This window comes from Phocoena phocoena, chromosome 15 (genome assembly GCF_963924675.1).
Source record: "Phocoena phocoena chromosome 15, mPhoPho1.1, whole genome shotgun sequence".
Classification (NCBI taxonomy): domain Eukaryota; kingdom Metazoa; phylum Chordata; class Mammalia; order Artiodactyla; family Phocoenidae; genus Phocoena; species Phocoena phocoena.
In genome coordinates this window covers 74,585,238-74,598,291 of record NC_089233.1, presented here as the reverse complement: position 1 = coordinate 74,598,291, position 13,054 = coordinate 74,585,238, and the positions used below count along the sequence as shown (strand labels likewise).

Below are 13,054 nucleotides of genomic sequence, written 5' to 3'. Positions count from 1 at the left end.
AATGTTTTATTCCCTTTTATAGCTGAGTGGTACTCCATTGTATTTATATCCCACATCTTCTTTATCCGTTCACCTGTGATGGACATTTAGGTGGTTTCCATGGCTCGGCTATTGTAAACAGTGCTGCGGTGAACATTGGGGTGCGTGTATCTTTTTGAATTAGAGTTTTCATCTTTTCAAGATATATGCCCAGGAGTGGGATTGCTGGGTCATATGGTAGCTCTGTTTTTGGCTTTTTAAGGAAACTCCATACTGTTCACCAATTTACATTCCCACCAACAGTGTAGGAGGATTCTGTTTTCTCCAGACCCTCTCCAGCATTTATTATTTGTTGAATTTTGATGATGGCCATTCTGACCAGTGTGAGGTGATACCTCATTGTAGTTTTGATTTGCATTTCTCTAATAACGAGCGATGTGGGGCAGCTTTTCATGTGCTTCTTGGCCATCTGTATGTCTTCTTTAGAGAAATGTCTATTTAGGTCTTCTGCCTCTTTTTCGACTGGGAAGTTTGTTTTATGAATGGCTGGCTGGAGTGTCAGTCAAGCTCACGGTTTCAGTTGCAAAGCACAAAGCATCCCAGTGTGTTTCCCGAGGTAGGGAGACATGGACTGATAAACAACATGATTCAAGGATCCCCCCCCCACCAGGATTTGGGATAATTCGGGGACCCATTAGAGTCTAGGGCACGTCTCCTTTTCAACCCTCTCAAGCCTCCCATTACCTCCAGCAGAAAGTCTCTGGATGGTGCTGATGTGCCTCGTTGCCTTTCAACACCTGCTAATTTCCCTTAAACAGAGACAGTACAAGTATGAGAGCTGCCAGCCCAGAGCTCAGCTTAGAGCCTTAAATGTGAACGAGAAGCTGTTAGACGGACGGAGTGACACAGTTTCTGCTCTGTTTGACTTTATTTGCCTGATTAGTTCTACAGGAAAGGGACGCTGCTTTTCCATTTATTCTTGGATAGAAAGTCGCCTTTTTCAAAACCATGTGTTTCGTCTTTTTCAAACCATGTGTTTCGCCTTTTTCAAAACCATGTGTTTATGTCTTTATTTTTAAATGAGGCTATTTAAAGGAGCATGTGAACCAAATGATAGCGGAAGGGTTGTGCAGGGCCGGCAGAAATTGGGGCTATGGCCCCTGAATGTGAGAAGCTGGGAAACGAGTTCAGTGGTGAGAGGCCCTCACCAAGCTGTCAGGGAGAACAGAGGTCAAACACTGTCCCTGCTGTTTTCTCTCCAGGTGACCTTAGGACAGTGATTAGGCCTCAGTTGTCAGTTTTGTTTTGTTTTTTTAATTAATTTCTTTGTTTGCTTTTATTTTTGGCTGCGTTGGGTCTTTGTTGCTGCGCCTGGGCTTTCTCTAGTTGCGGTGAGCGGGGACTACTCTTCGTTGCTGTGCGAGGGCTTCTCGTGGTGGTGGCTTCTCTCGTTGTGGAGCACGGGCTCTAGGCGTGCGGGCTCAGTAGTTGTGGCACGCGGGCTCAGTAGTTGTGGCGCACGGGCTTAGTTGCTCCATGGCATGTGGGATCTTCCCGGGCCAGGGCTCGAACCCGTGTCCCCTGCATTGGCAGGCAGATTCTTAACCACTGTGCCACCAGGGAAGCCCTGTTCCCAGTTTTTAAATGGGGATAATAGTAGTAGCTGTGTGAGAGGGTTATTGGGGAGATTGAGGGAGATGCTGCGGAGTGCCTGACACGGGACCCACCTGCAGTGGTGCTGATAATAATCGAATAATGGTTTTCACTGTGAATGATGTGTTCCAGTCAGTACACACCATGTGTCAGGCTCTGGACTCAGCGTTCTGCCTTAACTCATTTAATCCTTCATGTCCATTTTATAGATGGGGAAACCGAGGCATAGAAGGGTTGAGTTACTTGCCTAGGGACACCCAGCAAGTAACTTTAAAGTCCATGAATTAGTATCATATAACATGGGCACAAAGCAGCCACCCAACACATGTCACTGCAGCTACCCTTTCTATTGCAAGATGTGGGCTTTAGCAGATAAAGAGATGGAGGTGGAAGTCGATGCCTGTCCGCCGGTCCCGTGAAACTCACAGTTCCCAGGTCAGCTTCCCGATAATGTGGGCTTCATCTCATCTCCCTGCACAGATGTCCTTTCAGAGGCCCCTGGGGTGGGAAGCCCTGTGTGGAGCTTGCTCTCTATTCTCAGCCTTCTCTCACTCTGTAGAACACGGAGAACCTCACCAAAATTCCTTTATTTATCTGAATGTTTATTTGGCACTGCTTTGTGCCAGGCATGGTCCTAGGTGCTGGGGACAGAGCTGTGAGCAGCACAAAGCCAGCCTCTGCCCTCGTGGAGCTGACCCTCCCCAGGGGAGAACTGGGCAATACATAAGGTAATTGCAGGTGTAGTAGGGACCGTGAGGAAATAAAGCAGGTTATAAAACACAGAGAGTGCCTGGGGCGGGGGCAGCACCTCAGATAGGGCAGTCAGGGCAGGCCTCTCCAAGGAGGCGACATTTGTGCCAAGACCTGGCAGAGGAGAAGGAGCCCATCAAACAGAATCTGGGGAAACATTCTCTCGGGTTTAAGGAAGAGGAAGTGCAAAGGCCCTGGGGCAGGAACAAGCTTGACTTGTCTAAGTGACAGAAAGAAGCCAGGGCCTGAGAGCAATTGAGAGGACCGGGGAGAGGTGGACAGGGGTCGGATCACACCCGCTCTGTGTGGGCTTGGTGGGGAGTCTGCATTTTGGACCCCAAGCCATGAGAAGCCAGGGGAGGGTCTGAGCAGGTGAATGACAGGGCTGGGACTAAGGTGAGCTGAGTGCCTTGCACCCGTCCACCTGCGGTGGGTGCCCCTTCAAACCTGTGCACTGAGCACCTCGCTGGTCTCACCTAGTCCAGACCCTGTGAGTTGTATGTTTGGATTTGAATTTTAGAAATATCCTGCTGGCTTCCCCTGGGGGGCATGGAGGGTGGGGGCAGGGGAGGAAGTGGGAGACCCCTTAGAAGGCTGGTGCTGTCCCTGGGAGAGACGATACAGGCATCACATCCCCCTGTGCGGAACCTGGGGTCCGTGATGAGTCCGCTGAGCTGTGGCTTGGGGTGGGGTGGGGTTCCCCATGACAGCAGGGGCAAATGGAGTCGTTCAAGGTCACGGGAACGGTGACTCAGCCCGACTCCGGCGACCTTGGTTTCCTCCCAACACGTCTGCTTGCTTGCTTTTTCTTTCCTTTTAGACAAATGAGACCAAAAGTCTATATCTGGACAGGACTTGAAGGCTTATTTCCTCAGGAAGTAGAAAAATGACTGCAGAGAGCAAAGAGCAGAGTGAGATCGGAGACCCGCCTGAACCAAGATTAGCTGGCCCACCTTCCCCTCCCCTGCCTTTGCTTGTGGCCCCATCTGACCCGGGGTCAAGGGGGTGACCAAGGTTGCAGTGGAATGTGACAGTTCTTCTCCCTCAGCTTTTTAGCTCTCAGTTTTCTCTGTTGTCATTTTGTTTATTTTGCCATGTAAAACCAATACGAATAACTTGCCCAGTTACAGGATCTGTTGATGGGGGGAACTTTGCGAGCATCCCCGTTGGATTGAGTTCTTATAACAGTCGTGTATCCCCATTTTATTCATGGGGATACTGAGGTTCCTCGCTGGCTTATCGATGGGGAGACCCAGCTGGTGAGTGACGGAGCCAGGCCTGAAACACGTTGTCCAGCCCAAAGGATCAGCCCGGCTCGTCCAGACCCCTCCCCGAATCGCACGCTACCTGAGAGCTGGGGCTCCGTCCACTCACCTCTGCATTCTCCGTGGTGCTGGCAGAGAACAGATGACCAGAAATATCTGCTCCTCCAGACTGGGCTTTTTCCTTTCCTTTCACTGGGAGGCGGTTTGTCTTGCATTGGTTGGATGGTTCAGAGACAGGCTGACTACCTGACTCGGGACTTGGGCTGCCACCAACACATCCAGAGGATCGCTGGGTCCAAGAGAGGAATTCTGTCTGCAGAAGTAGTCTCCGAAGGCTTTCCTGCCAGTCTGTTCTCTGAGCCACTTGCAAATACTTTTCTTGTAACTTTAGCCGAGTTGGTTTTTTGTTCTGCTGTAGCTGTCCCTGATCAAAGAAACTCTCACTGTCACTGCCAGAAGGCATCGTAGAAATCATTACGCAAGTCTGAGCGGTTAGGCAGCCTTTACAAAAAGATTGACCTGAATCTTTTCCTCTTACTTTAGATCCGTGAGTAGAGAGGGAGGAGAGAAAAGAAACAAATCCACAAAACACAACTCCAGACTCCTGCATCCTGCCAGAAACAAGGGATCAGCGGGAACGTAAAATGGCACCGCCCGGTGTCCTGCTTTGCTTGCTCTCTGCAACTGTCTTCTCTCTCCTGGATGGAAGTGTGGCGTTCCTGTCCCACCACCGCCTGAAAGGCAGGTTTCAGAGGGACCGCAGAAACATCCGTCCCAACATCATCCTGGTGCTGACGGACGACCAGGATGTGGAGCTCGGTAAGACCCTGGCCGCTGGCAGGCAGTATCTACCAAGCTCACCGTGCTGGGTCTCGGGATCCTGATGCAGGATGCTCGGGTAGACCCTGCAGGGTTCATGTCCAGTCAATTGAACCAAGTCCTGGGGTGGTCCCACATGTGTGAATGCACAGCTGGGTCCTCGAGGTTAGGGGTCTCCAACCTTTTTCTAATGTGGGACCATTCCTAGATTCCTCCAAAGTCTTAAGGAGAAGAGATGTTAAGACCAATTCATTATTTCTGTCCAATTTCTATTGAGAACCTACTACGTTCCAGGCAATATCCTAGGGCCTGGAACTTCAGTAGTGAGTCAGGCAGGCACAGTCTCTACTCTCTTGGAATGAGGGAGACAGATAATCAGAATCATTGCTAGTTCACATGAAAGATAATTTCAAGAAGGGAGAAATGCTCTGGGGTAACTGAAGAGGGTGCTGGATGCGGGGGAGGGATGGTCAGAGCTATTTTGGATTAGTTATCAGGGAGGGCCCCTCAGAGGAGGTGATATTTGAGCTGACGCTGAACAGAAAGAAGAAACCAGCCTGGGGCGTGTGTGTGCATCTTGTGTGTGTGTGTGTGTGTGTGTGTGTGTGTGTGTGTGTGTACCCCTGCTCCACCAATCTTAACAGGTTTGGGTGGGCTCAGCCTTCCTTGGTGGCACCTAGGGGAAGGGAAGGTGGGCCCTATCGCCGGCGACCCGACTCAATTCACAGATTTGGTGCTTCAGGAGGGTGAGGGCAGCCGCCTCTCGTCCTGAGCTGCTTCCCCTCTTAGTGCTGTGGGCTCCAGGGAGAGCGGGTGAGGACGGGGGCCCTTGCCAAGATGTAGTTCATTTACACCGATGACAAGCAGGAAAAGGGCACCCTCCCTTTATCGCCCACACAGCGTCCTCCCTGAGCCGTGTCCTCGCTTCACTGTGTAAACCATCCTGGACTTCTCCCTGTCCCTGCCAAGCAAGGCCCTGGGCTCCTCCACTTAGCTGGGCGTCTTCATTTACATGAGGCATTTCTCACCACATTTTCATTCGCCTGAGAAGAAGTCCCCATAAATGAGGCCACCAGGAAGGAGGCCCCCAGAGTCAACCTCAGCTGGACCTTCTGTTCCCCGGGGTCAAACTCCACCTGTATTTCCAGCTTACCTTTGGGGGTCTCTCTCAATATCAGTCTTCTTTCTCCTTTTCTTGTGTCTTCTCCCCCTTCGAATTCACTGATTTTACTGGTTCCATTTCTCCACATTAAACCCTACACAGCGCTGCCCTAGAGATGCATCTAGGGGGGCGAGCCACAAATGCAAGTCACATAAGTAATTCTAAATCTTCTATACTTTTTTAAAAAGCAAGAAGAAACAGGGGAAATTAATGTTAAAGACATATTTTGCTGAACCCAATATATCCAAATTATTGTCATCTTAACATATAATCAATATAAAAAATCATTAATGAGATAGTTTACTTTTTTTTTTTTTTTTTTTTTGCGTTATGCGGGCCTCTCACTGTTGTGGCCTCTCCCATTGTGGAGCACAGGCTCCAGACGCGCAGGCTCAGCGGCCCAGCTGCTCCACATGTGGGATCCTCCCGGACCGGGACACGAACCCGCGTCCCCTGCATTGGCAGGCAGACTCCCAACCACCGCGCCACCAGGGAAGCCCTACATTTTTTATATTGCTTTTAAAATCTGGCATGTACTTTACACTTAGAGGACATCTCAGGACCAGCTACCTTTCAAGTGCTCAGTAACCATTTATAGCTACCGTACTGGACAGCATACAAGCCCCTCTGCATTTTCCTTATCCTGTAAGTTAGATTTCCCTTCTCATCATCAGTGATGATGATAGACATACTACTGGGTATTGTGAAGATCTGGGGAAAAGCCTTCCAAGCAGAGGGAACAGCGTGTGCAAAGGCCCTGAGGCAGGACCAAGGAGACAGATGTGGCTGGAGCCTGAGGAAGAGTCATAGCATGACCCTGGAGAGAAGGAAGGGAGCCAGATCTTGGAGGTTCTCGTGGGTTGTGGTAAGGAGTGCCAGTAGTTGACCAGGTGAGCGGTGGGCCTTTAGCCTCTGTCCACTGTCGAAGGGCAACTGACTGTTGTCGGTCGCAACAAATTTAAAGGTTTACTGGAAAAGCCTTTGCAGCCAAACATAAGATTGCGGTGAAGATCCAACTGCAAGTCTGCACCCTTTTTGGATCCATTATTAAAAATACGAATCAGTCTTTTAAGCACCAAGTAAAGGTGATTTCTATACATCCGAGCCATTCCTTATAATGGTTTGTATTAATGAACACAAGTATAAATGTTTCTCAGGGAATTTATCTGTGCAAAAAGAATTTGCAGCCAGGAAGCAATCAAAGCCCAGGGCTTTTATTGACAGTTTGACACATATGATACCTATCTCACAGGCAGCACCTGACCTCAGGGCACCTTGGTCTTGCCTCATGGGGCCCCTCAAGCTGTTTCCCTTGTAGTTCTGCCTGGGACCCCCCGGACGTTTATTCATGCATTCAACAGGTATTGATTAAGCATCTACTCTGTGCAGCGCATGTGCTGGGAGCGGGAGATCTGGGGAAGGACCCCTCCAGCTGGAGAGAACAGGAAAGGCAAAGACAGTTAGAAATGAGCTTGGTGGGTCGGGACAGAAAGCATGCCTGTGAGCCAGGTGGAGGGACCCAGGGTATAAGTGGAGAGAGATGAGGCCAGGTCGTGCGGGACCTTGCAGCCATGGTGAGGGTTTTGAGTTTTATTCTTAGTGAAACAGACATGAGTTGGGCCTTGAGCAGAGGAGGGGCTGTGACCTGACTTAGGTTCCAGTAGGATCCCTCTGGCTGTTACGTTGAAATAAATGACATTAGGAGGACAGGACCATAACGGGGCAGGCGAGGATGGAAGCTTGGACCGGGGCAGGAACAGTGGAACCCGGAAGACATGCATGAACGGGTTGGACGGGGGCTGTGGGTGGTGAGGAAAGGAGGAGCATTAGTGGCGACTCCTAGATCTTTGGCTGGAACCAAGGTGAATGATTGAACATGCACTCTTAGGAGCGCCGCATTTTTGCTGAAGCTGCGTGATCTAACTAAGCCTCATGTCAGAATCTGATTGTAAGTTTGCACCTGTGACTCTCAAAGCCAGCAGCGTATGCAAATATAAGGAAAGGGCCTCCAGGTGTGATGAGGACGTGGGAGAGAGGAAAGCAGAGAAAACCAGGGCTAACTTACAACACCCAGATCCATCCTCTTCGTTTTAGATGGAGAGACTGAGGCCCAGAGAAATGAAGTCACTCGTCCAAGGTCACACAGCTAGAACGTGGCTAAATGAGATTTGAACCCAGAGCCTGTGGTCTTAACCACTACTCTACTTAACCAGTCTCCTGGGATGGCTATTCACTTGTTTCCAGACTGGGAGTGTGTTTGTTAGTAGTTTCCACTATTACCGATACCGTTGCTGAGAATGTCTTTATACGTGCATCTTTGCATAGGTGAGCGAGGATTTCTGAAAGATAAATTCTGGGAAGTGGACGCAGTAGGTTTGGATCCCTCGTGTTTGGTGGTATCTGTCACTTTCCCCCCCGCAGCACTCACTTGCACAGATTGGTGCCTACAAGTCTTCCCTTCTGCGAAGGAGCCAGCCCCTCCAACAGCATTTGGAGGAGGCTGTGCTTCTTTTAGGAGGTGAGGGATGATGGCAAGGTGGTAGAGGGGGGAGGGTGGGATTTTTATAAACCACCAGACAGACCCAGATCAATAATGCATGTTCCCCCAAAAGGCCAGCACATTATCTCACAGTCAGCAACAACTGGCGCTCAGAGGGTAGTCCTAAAAAATTTATCATCTGCTATCTTCTGCTCATCCAGGCGGCAGTTCTGACGGTTCTCGGGGCTGGAGACTTCTCAACTAAGATGATTCCAGGCCTTTCTTCCAGTCCCGGGGCGGAGAACAGCCATCCATCCTAATTAGGGTCTGGATGAGAGAGCCAGTATGGGACACAGCACAGAAGAGGGGCTCTTTCTGTTTCCTAATTGTGAGGGGGGTGCATTTAACATGCCTCCCTGAGTTGTCATTTGAAAGTGTCCCGTGCCCAGGGGAACAGGTTCCAGGGCGTATTGGTCAGTAAGTGGCCTCCATTATTAATGTATTTTTCAGAGCGATTGGGAAAAATCCCTGTGTTTGGATGACCCTTGGAGACCAGCAGGGGTCTTGGCCACCCTCTTTACCAGGAGGGTAGAAGAGGGAGAAGAATACAGAAGCCAAGGTCTGGTTTGCATGTGTCCTTCAAATAGACCTTGAGACCGGTGGAGCCTGCCAGGTTTACTAGTTTAATTCAATCCAGGCAAACCCTTGGTGAGCCTCCAGGCCTGGAACAGGCTCTGAGACACCAAGATGAGTTGGACATGGTCCTTGCCTGGAGCAAGAGAGTATTTGCGACATCCCAGGACCGTCTGTTCTATTACTTGAACTGGACTTACCTTTTGAAGCTTAAGTATTATTTTAACAGGAAGCTTTAATTATGACTGTATATGAACTAGTTTTTCACTAGTGGATACTAGTGAAGGTCACTGCAAGACCAAGTCTAATGAGAACAGCAGTGTTTTCACCTTTCAGCAAGGTGTCGCCTCCCCTGAGGCTGAGGCCCGGATGGCTTTGTTATAAAAGGTGATGGTGTTTCCTTTGCTGTGCAAAAGCTTTGAAGTTTCATTAGGTCCCATTTGTTTATTTTTGTTTTTATTTCCATTTCTCTAGGAGGGGGGTCAAAAAGGATCTTGCTGTGATTCGTGTCATGGAGTGTTCTGCCTATGTTTTCCTCTAAGAGTTTGATAGTGTCTGGCCTTACATTTAGGTCTTTGATCCATTTTGAGTTTATTTTTGTGTATGGTGTTAGGGAGTGTTCCAATTTCATTCTTTTACATGTAGCTGTCCAGTTTTCCCAGCACCACTTATTGAAGAGGCTGTCTTTTCTCCACTGTATATTCTTGCCTCCTTTATCGAAGATAAAGTGACCATATATACAGTGGAATATTACTCAGCCATAAAAAGAAACAAAATTGAGATATTTGTAGTGAGGTGGATGGACCTAGAGTCTGTCATACAGAGTGAAGTAAGTCAGAAAGAGAAAAGTACCATATGCTAACACATATATATGGAATCTAAGAAAGAAAAAAAAAAGGTCATGAAGAACCTAGGGGTAAGATGGGAATAAAGACACAGACCTACTAGAGAATGGACTTGAGGACCATTCTCAAGGGGAGGGGGAAGGGTAAGCTAGGAGGAAGTGAGAGAGTGGCATGGACATATATACACTTCCAAACGTAAAATAGATAGCTAGTGGGAAGCAGCCGCATAGCACAGGGAGATCAGGGAGATCAGTTCGGTGCTTTGTGACCACCTAGATGGGTGGGTTAGGGAGGGTGGGAGGGAGAGGCAAGAGGGAGGAGATATGGGGATATGTGTATATGTATAGCTGATTCACTTTGTTATAAACCAGAAACTAACACACCATTGTAAAGCAATTATACTGCAATAAAGGTGTTAAAAAAAAAAAAAAAGGTGATGGGCAGTTTTGAGGGAGGCGTTAAAGGTGACGCAGCCCCTCCCTGAGACTCTCTCCTTGACATAATCAACAGGATGGAGACTAGAAAAGGGGAGGACTCTCTCGAGTGTGAGTCACGGGCTTTGAATGTTGAGGCCACGCTTATGTGGTACCACCTGGCATAACTCTCGTGTCTGAGGGTTAAGGAGACCCTGCTGGTCTCCAAGGGTCATCCAAACACAGGGATTTTCCCAGTCGCTCTGAAAAATATATTAAAAAGAAAGGAAGGGAAGTCAGCAAGGAGGGGAGGGGAAAGGGAGAGTTGTGATTTTATGTAGGGCGACCTCACTGAGAAAGGGAAATTTAGGCAAAAAAGGTAAGGGAATGAGTCAAGGAGCCTCCCCCAGGAAGAGCATTCCAGGCAGAGGGAACAGTGGGTGCAAAGGCCCTGAAGCAGAAGCAGTCCCGGCAGGTTCCCAGAGCAGCAGATGGCCCACGATGGCAGAACACTGTGAGCAAAAGAGACGGGAAGAGGTGAGGGCTGAGAGGCAATGGCGGGGGGCGGGGGCGGGGGATCAGGCAGGGCCTTTGAACCGGAGGGAGGACTGTGGCTTTCTAAATGAGATGGACGCGAGCAAGGACATCGACATCACCTGACTTACGTGTTAATAAGACTCCTTTGGCTATTTTATGGAGAATAGATTGAAGAGATATAATAGGAGAAGTGAGGGGTCTACTGCAATGGTCCAAGCACAAGATGATGGTGGTCCAGAGTGGAAAAAGTAGACGCTGCCCAGAGTTAGAGGGTGGAGCTGATAAGATGTGCTCATGGATCCGTTGTGGAGTGGGAGAGAAGAGTCCAGAATAACTCCAAGGTTTTGGTCTGAACAACTGCAAGGAGGGATTTTCTGTTTACAGAGATGGGGAAAAGCTGTGGTCTGGAGCTCAGTTCTGGACCTGGTAAGTTGCAGATGCCCATGGAAAGCCAAGAGGAGCTGTCCAAGGCAGCCAGCCTTCAGAGACAGAGAAGCTCAGCGGGGAGGCCCAGGCCTGGATGAGCCTGGGGTGGGGGAGGGTGGGAATTATATGCAGATCGTGTGCCTGCTTGTGCTTTCCTGGGTCAGAGACCCTCACTGGATTCTCAGAGGGTCCTGTGATCCTGAAAACGGCAGGCCTTCAGCCTGGAGGGCTGTCTTGTAGGAGAGGCTGGCTCTTGAGAGAGAGGCTCGGGGGGGCGGGGGGGCTTCTGGCCAGGCATTTGTTTGCCTCTTTCCATCTGTGAACACAAGGAAACCACACCCTGTGCTGCAGACTGATATCCAGAAATCAATTCTAAATTGCAGGCTTGGGTGCTCTGCAGGGGCCAAATGGCTGGAAGCCCAGGATAGTGTGCCCAGATTCCGGACGCCAGATCGGTGGTAACTTCCAGTGTAGCCTCTCTGAGATACCAAGTCCTGACATTCCTGCCGCTGCTCACTGGAGTTAGAAAAACATGTGGATGCAGGTTATCTCAGGAAGAAGAGAGGCTCATGTGGACCCACCCTGGTGTTCAACTTGCCAAGCACATTCCTGCAACATTTTTTCTTTTTAATTCAGCAACACTTAGGAGATCACTTAAATTCTGGAAGCTAAGTGTGTCAGCATTAGGTTTGGCTGCATGTAAAAGAAATTATAACAGTGGCTTAAACAAGACAGAGTTTTGCTTCTTACTCACATAAAAACGTCTGGAAGTTGGCAGTTCAGGGCCAGCCTGGTGGCTTCAAGGTTATGAGGGACCCAAGCTCCTTCTCTACTTTTGTATTCTACTATGCTTACTGTGTGGCTTCCGTCTTTAAGGTCACCTTCATCATTCAGAATAGCTGCTGGAGCTCCAGCTATCACAGCCACATTCCAGGCAGCAAGGAGGAGGAGGAAGCAGAAGGGCAAAAAGGATGGACCTTCAAGTTAAGTCAGCTCCCTTTAAGAACCGCATCCCAGACATCACCTACAACACGGACAGAGCTTATTTAATTAGCCACACAATCTCAGTAGGAAATACAAGACACATTCAAACTTGAGTTATTCAAGGAGGCTTTAACTTTTTTGCTAAGGTATGAGCAAGTGTGGGGAAATCACTAGTGAGAGTGCAGCTCTCAAGGCTGGTTAGTAACAGTGGGGTCATCCCCACTCCAAAACCAAGAGGGTGAGGACAGCAAATGATTACTGGAAACTCATGACACAGGGCCGTTCAGTAGGAGCTGTCACCCTCTGTTGACACCACAGGGAGCAAGATGGAGGAATCCATACCCGAACTTCAGTTCTTCCTTTTGCTGATCTCCTGCCAGGGCCCCCCATTAGCCAAACCCAGTCCAAAGCCATAGCATAAAGCCACTCGTGGATACAGCCCATCCAGGTCAGCTCCCTGGGCTGGAGAACGAGGCAGACAGTGGATCTGGAAGGTTAAAGGAAGGACCATTCCCACGTGTAGCCACAAGAGAGTCTGGGAAATGCAGTTTCCTAGCTGGGTGTGTTGAAGATTAAAATCAGGGCGTGTTAATAAGGAAGAAGGGGAAACAGTTATTGGTGGGCAACCTGGGGTCTCAGCCACACCAGAGATCAGGAGCAAGGGTACCCCGAAGGGGCAGCGCCCCCAGCAGGGGGTGTGTGGTTAAATGATGGGCACCATGAGATGGTATAGGACTCACGTGCTTCCCCACCGAGCTCATGGCCCCCACCCCCGGCCTGTCCTGGTCAAGGCTCTGTATCAGCCTTTACCCAAACCCACACCCCCTCTTCGCTCCCTTAAAGCCTGGGCTCTGCGGGTCTCCAGGCCACAGTGTTACTTTGCGAGTTTACTTAGCTGGTCAGTTCAGCTGGAATAGAATCGGCTACGGGTTGCAAACCCAGTGCCTGCAGGGCCAGGCTGGTACCACAGATGAGGGAGGTGGCCCTGATGGGGGCCATGCAGAACCGGAGGGGAGCCCTTCTGAAGCCAGCCTTTGCTACTGAGATCCACCCACCTGTGGGCCCATCAAGCCCAGATCTGTGTATTTTCATGCAAAGCCTGAAATCAG

General features: G+C 49.6%; 1 protein-coding gene across 2 annotated transcripts in view; it reads left to right on the top strand.

Moving 5' to 3' along the window:
* The first annotated feature begins 4,276 nt into the window (after positions 1-4,276).
* Positions 4,277-13,054, top strand: part of SULF2 (sulfatase 2) — a 110,351-nt gene continuing 101,573 nt past the window's right edge. Inside the window, exon 1 of one of the 2 annotated variants that reach the window (XM_065893420.1) lies at positions 4,277-4,466. In XM_065893420.1, coding sequence (XP_065749492.1) covers positions 4,292-4,466 — 175 coding nt within the window. In that variant the 5' untranslated portion in view covers positions 4,277-4,291. The remainder of the gene's footprint in view (positions 4,467-13,054) is intronic. The other variant, XM_065893419.1, reaches the window with a different exon arrangement.